This window comes from Onychomys torridus, chromosome 6 (genome assembly GCF_903995425.1).
Source record: "Onychomys torridus chromosome 6, mOncTor1.1, whole genome shotgun sequence".
NCBI lineage: Eukaryota > Metazoa > Chordata > Mammalia > Rodentia > Cricetidae > Onychomys > Onychomys torridus.
Genome location: NC_050448.1, coordinates 64,931,577 through 64,939,833, shown reverse-complemented (window position 1 = coordinate 64,939,833; position 8,257 = coordinate 64,931,577). Strand labels below are relative to the sequence as shown.

At 46.8% G+C, this 8,257-nt stretch overlaps 1 protein-coding gene across 2 annotated transcripts; it reads right to left on the bottom strand.

The window, feature by feature from the left end:
- Nucleotides 1-115: 115 nt before the first annotated feature.
- Mrpl24 (mitochondrial ribosomal protein L24) lies at nucleotides 116-4,934 on the bottom strand. 2 transcript variants are annotated; one of them, XM_036190513.1, is made up of 6 exons: nucleotides 4,745-4,934; nucleotides 1,759-1,987; nucleotides 1,587-1,682; nucleotides 1,302-1,405; nucleotides 746-876; nucleotides 116-560 (listed from the first exon to the last, which is right to left on the bottom strand). In XM_036190513.1, the coding sequence occupies exons 2-6, from the start codon at nucleotides 1,936-1,938 to the stop codon at nucleotides 424-426; spliced, it is 648 nt and encodes a 215-aa protein (XP_036046406.1). In that variant the 5' UTR covers nucleotides 1,939-1,987; nucleotides 4,745-4,934; the 3' UTR covers nucleotides 116-423. The 2 variants fall into 2 exon arrangements, with proteins under 2 accessions (XP_036046406.1, XP_036046407.1); XM_036190514.1 differs by having other exon boundaries at nucleotides 4,881-4,905.
- Between the last annotated feature and the right edge of the window lie 3,323 nt (nucleotides 4,935-8,257).

Sequence of the window (8,257 nt, the reverse complement as noted above, 5' to 3'; positions counted from 1 at the left end):
CCTTTAATTCCAGCACTTGGGAGGCAGAGACAGGCAGATCTCTGTGTTTGAGGCCGGCCTGGGCTACAGAGTAAGTTTCAGGACAGCCAGGGCTGTTATACAGAGAAAACTTGTCTCAAAAAAACCAAACCAACCAACCAAACAAACAAACTTTTAAAATTTAACTCCTGGTTCTGTAAATAGGGAAAAGGACTGGGGGTATCCTCCTTGTTTCTATCCCCAAACATTGCAGGACCTGTCCTGGGAAGACTACCATCTACCCAGTCTGTCCTGACAAGAAGAAAAGCTGCACCATGCCTGGGCTCCCCAAAATGTGAGCACTTGGGGAAGGAAGAGGGGCAGGACACCAGCTGCACTTGGCTCTTTATTGGTGCTGGAGGAAGAGGACTCCCCACCCTCAAGGTGAAGACTGGGTAGGCAGGCTCAGTACCAATAAACCTTCTTGTGTCTTCGAGTCTCCTGGATCCCCATTGCCTCCATCACATCTTCTTCTAGTGTCCTTAGTCGGGGCACGTAAGTTCTTTCTAGAGCATCTTCCACTGATGTGTCCTTGGGGCCATCTGTCGAGTCAGAAGGAAATGACGAGTTTGCCAGCTGTTTATTCCCTGCAGTGTTGGGGATGGAACCCATGACCTTGCACACTGCTAGGCAAGCACTCTACCACCAAGCTACATTCCTAGCCCCAACTTCCCTTTTCCTCTCATACCTCACATCCCTGTCTTCTTCCTGCCCATCCCCAGCTTACCAGTCCATGTTTCTGGGACAATGCCATCTGCTCTAGGAAATTCAGGTTTGGGGATAATTCTCCCAGATCTTGTAGAGACTCGAACCCGCTCTCCTTCCTCAGTAAATCTCCACTGGATCTCAGTGGGTTTCCTGGTAAGTAGAAAAAAATGAGTCTAACTTAGAGCCAGATCCCTGTACCACCCTCCAACCCAAAACTGAAGGCAGTGGCTGAGAACACTGGATCACTCCCTTTATTTCTGTCAGGGTTACTGACAGAATTGTGTGCAAGAAACAGACCTCACTGAGCAGTGTTAGTACACATTTTAATCCGAGCACTCAGGAGGCAGAGAAATCTCTGAGTTCCAGGACAGCTTGATCTACAGAGTGAGTGCCAGGACAGCCAGACCTACACAGAGAAACCCTGTCTCAAAATCCCCACATACCACCCCAAAAAGGAAGCAGACCCCCTGAGCTCCAGCATATCCAACACACCATTCTCATGTAATAAATGGGTCTGCCCAACACCTGTGGGGGCTGGAGTTAGAAGCCCCTTAACCAGAGGCCTCTGTGCTTGCCTGTCCACAGGGTCCACTAGCTTGACCTGGGTATGAAGCAAGGGAGCTTCACTAGGGATCATGGTCCCTCGGTGACTCTTGGTTCTGCCAATATAGCGGAAATGCTGTCCAAGAGAAGGCAGTATCAGAAAACAAAATGTGAGAGGGTTACCTTCTACTGCTAAGCTCGATTAGCCCGGCCCAGTTGTACAATCTGCCCCTCAGCCGGTTTCCTGTCTTTGCATGCTGCTCTTATGGGGGACAGATGGAGAAGTCGTCTCAATTCTCCATCATCCTTCCACTCACCGTGTTCAGCCCCTCCAGGACAACACAGTTCTGCTGTCGAATGACCTGAACCACTTTGCCCTGCTTCCCAGCATCCTTGCCTTCTAGGATCTCCACCTGTAGGAAGATGAGAGGACAGGGCAGGAAACTGTTGCCCACACACCTTCCTGACACTCTGTCTTGAGGTTCTCACCCTGTCTCCACAGAATAGGTGCCAGTCTTCATCAGAGATGGGCTCTACCACCCCTGGGCACTGGCTGCTCCATTGGGGATTCCTCTTGTCTGATAGGGAGCCTGGACGGCTCATCCCATAGCGGTGGTGGAAACTGGGAGTGGCTTTAGATGCCAAGGCCAGCAGGGCCGAAAGACGCATGGTTAGATGCAAGAAATCTCAGCAGCAGAAGACTCAAAAACTTCGTCAGCTATGAGTCAAGAGAAACAGAATGAAGATTCAAACTAAGGAAGAAACTTTTTTTTTTTTTTTTGGTTTTTTGAGACAGGGTTTCTCTGTAGCTTTGGAGCCTGTCCTGGACTAGCTCTGTAGACCAGGCTGGCCTCGAACTCACAGAGATCCACCTGCCTCTGCCTCCTGAGTGCTGGGATTACAGATGTGTGCCACCACCACCCGGCTAGATAGTTATTAAATGAATGCATGATCAGCAGGGCAGGGAGGAGAGCACCAGGACAGCCTGAAGGCAAGCAGTCATGAGGCAAAGTGAACAGAGTGGTAGCAGGGATAAGAACAGCTTACAGTGGACCTATGTAACAGGCCCCAGACCTTCACACAATTGACTCCATGATGGAAGTACCATTCAGGCCATAAAACTCAGCACACAGACAGTACCACCAGCCAAAATGAAAACCAAGACCTAATCTATCAAAGTCCACAGTTCTGGGAAAGTCTCTAAATGTACTAACCTTTCTTTTTGGTTTTGTAGTTCTGCTTCTGGCTAATTGTTCTTGTTAACTGAAGAATGTCAACCCAGGATATGTAATTTTGTGCTTAAAAACTAACCTTGAGAAATGCTTGGGGCTACACTGGGATCCCAAACACTCCAGTGCAGTCACCAGCCAGCTAGTGAAGATTTTCTATCTGCCTGAACCTGTGTCCAAGCAGTCTTTTCTGGTGGTCCCCTCCTAACACCTATTCCACTTACACCCTCACACAAGAAAGACCCGCTCCTCCCTAAAGATAGCTTTTTCTCTAAGACTTAAGTCTTTAAAGACCCCAAGGCTACACTCTAAGGTTGTTGATTCCTAAGTTTCCTATCTAAGTATGTGCTAACGGACAGTGGACTAAATTAACAGATGACTGAAATAATTGGTAAAAGTGCTTTAAGCCAAGCCTTCCAGCTACTTGATGTAGAGGATCACAAGCTCAAGACCCCCTTGAATAATCTGGTGAGACCCTGTCTCAGAAAGTAAAAAAGGGAGCTAAAGAGACAGCTCAGCATTTAAGAACAGTTGTTCCTGCTGTGGAATAATCCGTCTGTACACTGTGAATATGTATTACTCTCATTGGTTAATAAAGAAGTTGATTGGCCTATAGCAAGGCAGGATAAAGTTAGGCAGGACAATCAAACTGGGGATGCTGGGATGAAGGGTGAAGTCAGAGGAGATGCTACTCAGCTGCTGAGGAAGCAGGACATGTAGAAAATGAGGTAACAAGCCATGAGCCACAAGACAAAGCATAGATAAGAAATATGGGTTAATTTAAAAGTAAGAGTTAGGTAATAACAAGCCTGAGCTATCAGCCAAGCATTTATAATTTATATTAAGCCTCTGAGTGATTATCTGACAGCAGCTGTGGGACAGGAAAATTCCACCTACATGCTCCTCTTCCAGAGGACCTGCGTTTGATTCCCAGCAACCCACATGGTGTTTCATGACCACATGTGACTCTAGTTCCAGAGGATCCAATGCCCTCTTCAGGCCTTTATAAGCATCAGGCATGCATGTAATACATATACATACATGTAGGCAAAGCACACATTTAAAAGAATGAATGAATCCAATTTTTAAAAAATGGTAAAATGGCCGGGCAGTGGTGGCGCACACCTTTAATCGCAGCACTCGGGAGGCAGAGGCAGGTGGATCTCTGTGAGTTCAAGGCCGGCCTGGGCTACCAAGTGAGTGCCAGGAAAAGGCGCAAAGCTACACAGAGAAACCCTGTCTCGAAAAACCAAAATAAAAGAATGAGTGCAGTAGGACATACCTTTTATCCCAGCACTTGGGTGGCCGATCTCAGTGAGTTCTGGGCCAGCCAAGACTACATAATGAGACCCTGTCTCAACAAACAAAAATAAAATAAAATGCTAAGTGTGATGACTCATGCTGTGGGAGTCAGAAGCATAAGGATTACTATGCGTTCAAGGCCAGCTTGCCCTATACAGTACCTAGACTAGTCTGAGCTACAAGGTGAGACCTATCTGAATCAAAACAACCAAGTAAAAAATCTCAATGTAGAATGCTAATCTAGCATGCAGTGAGTTTTATAAATAGCTTAGCTGGTACCATGCTAAGCAGCATCTCACAGAATCCTAAGAGCAGCGATGAAATTGCTCTTGAGCTCGTCACTGGGTTTTCTGTTTTTGTGTGCTGTGTGTGGGGGGGTGTGTGTTCATCAAACTTGGGGATTCACATATGATGGGCAAGTAATTTTTGTGTAAGTGGGCTACTCCTTCTTTATACATCTCAGGGTAGGAGATCGGGGAAAGCCCAGTGTTATCCATGATGCTAGAGGGGCACAAGAGCTTAAATATTTCTATTCAGATCCAACACACTGATCTAAGGACCTGACAAGTCCAAAACGGACTGAGAAATTCAACTTATTTGGTCTTCACAAGCACACAGGAAGTGACACAAGTATCATTAAGATCCTGTTCACTAACACGAAAAACAGGCCCAAGGCAGCTTCTTGCCTTGTCCTAGTTCACGCAGATTCACGGGAGTGTGTGTGTGTGTGTGTGTGTGTGTGTGTTTCAAAAAATCCTTAAGGCTGGTTCAGTCGCTCTAGGCCTGTGGCTCTGCGAGGAGAAAGCAGGCCCGGACACGCCCCCCTCCATATTTCCCTTCGGTTCCCCACACCACCGGATGCTAGCGCCACTTCCGCGGTGGAGCTTTCTTCTCCATGCAAGCACTCGGGTCAAGGCCTCAAGGACTTCCCCTGTCGGACTCACCCAGATCCAAGGATAGCTCCAACCTCCTAGTAAAGAGAAACCCAAGGAGGAGGACTGCGCCCCAATTTACGGCTAGGAAAAAGAAGTCCCTTCGAGTATCCGCCTTCTGAGGACCACCGGCGCCGAGCGGGCTCACCTTTCCCAATCTCTCTTAGCACGTGGGTGCTACTCTGGCAGTCTCCGCCCACTGGATTTCTGGGAGATGTAGTCCAATAGCAGAGCGGAAGCTCAATAACGCAGCCAGCCTCTCAGCCTGCTGGGAACTGTATTCCGTCGCTACAAAATGACCTGAAAACAGGAAATTTGGCCCAAAGTAGGAAATCTCGAGGGTGAGAGGCATGTCGGGAATTGAAGGCGAAAGATAGGCGGATTCGCTGGGTACTTTCCTGTAAGTGCTCTGGTGGTGGCCACTGGGAGTTGGAGTTCACCGAGAACATGGCTCCATTTTCTAGGTTAGGGCTTCCTAGTCAAAGCAAAGGACCCATTTCTAGATGAGATTACAGCCATTATGTCCTTGTTCTTCTCTGCTTGAGGTACCAAGGCAGATTAAAAAACTGCCCCACCTTTGTAGAGGAAGGGATAATCGTGGGTCCTTCCGATACTAGATGAGCTAATCATTCTACGGAAAGGAGAGCATACGGGGAGGTTACCACCGTGTAACCTCCTACCTGCCCTCCCACCATCAGTGAGTGGACTGGCAGGCATCCCTAGCAAAGCCTAGCATTGAGCTGATCAGATGTCCTGATCAGCTCGCTCCTTGACCACTCACCTGCCTGCCCTGATCAGATCAAGTATGTTTTTCATTACTGAGTCTGATGGTGATTGAGAGCTTTGGATGGGCTATCCTCCTAACCTGCCCAGTATGTAGTATCAGGAACTTCGTTAGTGAACTATTCAGTGACTAGAAAACCCTGAAGAAATGGCCTTTGTTCTTAGGGTATGTATTACTAGGAAAGGATTCCTGAGCCCATCAGCATCAGATGTGTGTCATTAATCTCACACCTCCACCTCATCTCTGAGACGGCACCCCTAAAGTTTGATCATTCTATGCCTGAGACTTATGAAGGCAGGCTGGCCTGTCCTATCCCTAAACCAGCCTCTTCTCAGCAATATGGAGTTGGAGTCTGTTTTCTCAACTGTTTTTGCTGAGACAGTGTCTCATGTAGCCCAGGCTCACTTCAAACTTGCTACTTTCTGCCCTATCTTCCCAGCTGCTGGAGTTAGCATCAAGCCTGGTTTATGTGGTACTCCGGACTGAATCCACCCCTAGGGCTTACTGTGTGTTCAGTAAGTATTCTTATCCGCTACATCTCAACCCGCACTCCCCAGTTATTCTTTCTTCTAAATATTTTTATGCGTATGTGTCATTTTTTCTTTTTCTTTTTTTAGATAGGGTTTCTCTGTGTAGCCTTGGCTGTTCTGAACTTAGAAATCCACCAGTTATGCCTTCATAATTTTATATGTACCAAATGTGTGCTGGTAATGCCTATGAAGGCCAGAAGACGGAGGTATTGGGAGCCCTGAACTGGAGTTACAGGCGGTTGTGAGCTGCCTGATGTGAGTGCTGGGAACCAAACCAGGATCCTCTGCAACTGCCAAGCCATCTGCAGACCTTCAAGTGAACTTTGAAATCAAGTCATGGGCTAGAGAACAGGCTCAGCTGCCCTTCCAGGGGTCCTGAGTTCAATTCCCAGCAACCACATGGTGGCTCACAACCATCTCTAGTGGGATCTGACTTCCGGCATAAAGTCAATAGAGCAGTCATACACATAAAAAATATTTTTTAAAGTCATAATTCTTGCCTTATTATTTATTCAGTCTTACTGACTTGCTCTTGAAGGTCCAAGATATTTCTAGAACCACACCAAACACTCAGTTCTTCCCCAGCACTAAATTTAGAGACTAGGGCAAAGGGATATTGAGTTTGAGACCAATAGGGAGATCCTATTATCAAAAGCAAAAACCAGGGATGGCTATGCAGACCTGAAGTCTCGGCACTTGGGAGATCAGTTTAAGGTCATCCTCATCTGTATAGTTAGTATGTATCCTGGGTTACACGAGACTGTCTCAGACAAAAGTCACACATCTTCCATACCATTTGTGGAAGGTCCTCACACTCCATCTCTTTTTCTTTTTTGAAGTACTGGGAAGGTATTGAACCTAGGTCCTCAAGCATCTGTATATATCTGATCTCATGTATTATATACCCCAGGCATGTCTAGAGATTGCTGCATACCTGCAGGTGACTTTATTGGGCTGCTCAGATAGCTCAGTAGGTTAAGGCACCTACAAGCCTGATGATCTGGGCTCAATCCTGGGTCCCACATGAGGGAAAGAAAAACTGATTCCTATAAATTGTCCTTTGATCTTCACAGAAGCACACAAAGTAAAATGTAATAAAAAGATGTAGGAGTATTTTGCCTCCATGTATATGTACCACATGTGTGCCTGGTACCCAGGGAGGTCAGCAAAGGGTATAAGATCCCTTGGAGCTGAAGTTATGGATGGTTCTGGGCCAGTGTAGGTGCTGGCAACTGAACCCAGGTCCTCTGCTCTTTAACGGCTAAATCAGCTCTCCAATTACCATATAGTGTGCGTTTGGGTTTTGATGTTTTTCTTACAAACTGTCTTTTAATCCCAGCACTCAGGAGGCAGAGGCAGGCGGATCTTCGTGAGTTCGAGGCCAGCCTGGTCTACCAAGCAGGAAAGGCGCAAAGCTACACAGAGAAACCCTGTCTCAAAAAAAAAAAAAAAAACCAAACAAACAAATAACCATTTATTTACTTAGTAGGGTTAGGGATTTAACTCAGCAAAGGCCCTGGTTTTCAGTCCTCAGCTCTGAAAGAAAAATAATTTGTATAGGCATGAGTGCAGGCCCTTGGGCCACCACATACCTACGATAGTTAGAAAAAATCACTTTTCTCCTTCCACATTGAGGCAGGTGACAGATGAAGAGATGAGTCTACTCTCTGCATCTGCCTAATACATCCAGCTTTTTTGGTCTCTGGGAGAAAATTGACATTGTCTGGCTTGTGTGGCAAGTATAAACTGGTCCTCCTGCCTCCATCTCCAGTGTATTAGGGATTACAGGCATGTATCCATGACACCTTTTTGCTTGGGGACTAAATCCAGGGCTTCTGATTTATGCACACTAGGCACTCTACCAAATGAGGTTTGTGTGTCTTTACATATATATCCTTAGCCACTTAAACCCCATTTCTTTTTTCTTTGGTTTTTCCAGACGGGGTTCCTCTGTAGCTTTGGAGCCTGTCCTGGAACTTGCTCTGTAGACCTGGTAGGCTGATCTACCTGCCTCTGCTTCCCCAGTGCTGGGATTAAAGGTGTGTTCCACTACCACCTGGCTTTAAACCCTATTTCTTAAGCCAGTTTTCTTGTGTGTACGTGACTGGGGAGCAGGGTGGGGTGGGGTGTCAGACAGTCTTTTTCATAAAACCCAGGCTGGAACTGAACGTGTGATCCTTCTGCCTTCCCACTGCTGAGAATACAGATCTG

Excerpts from the sequence above, each read along its gene's own strand:
- Mrpl24 (XM_036190513.1), bottom strand. The coding sequence starts at position 1,938 with ATGCGTCTTTCGGCCCTGCTGGCCTTGGCATCTAAAGCCACTCCCAGT. Across the intron at positions 1,406-1,586 it reads TCCTGGAGGGGCTGAACACG|CATTTCCGCTATATTGGCAG; the intron begins GTGAGTGGAAGG and ends TCTCTTGGACAG. Across the intron at positions 877-1,301 it reads CTAGTGGACCCTGTGGACAG|GAAACCCACTGAGATCCAGT; the intron begins GCAAGCACAGAG and ends TCTACTTACCAG.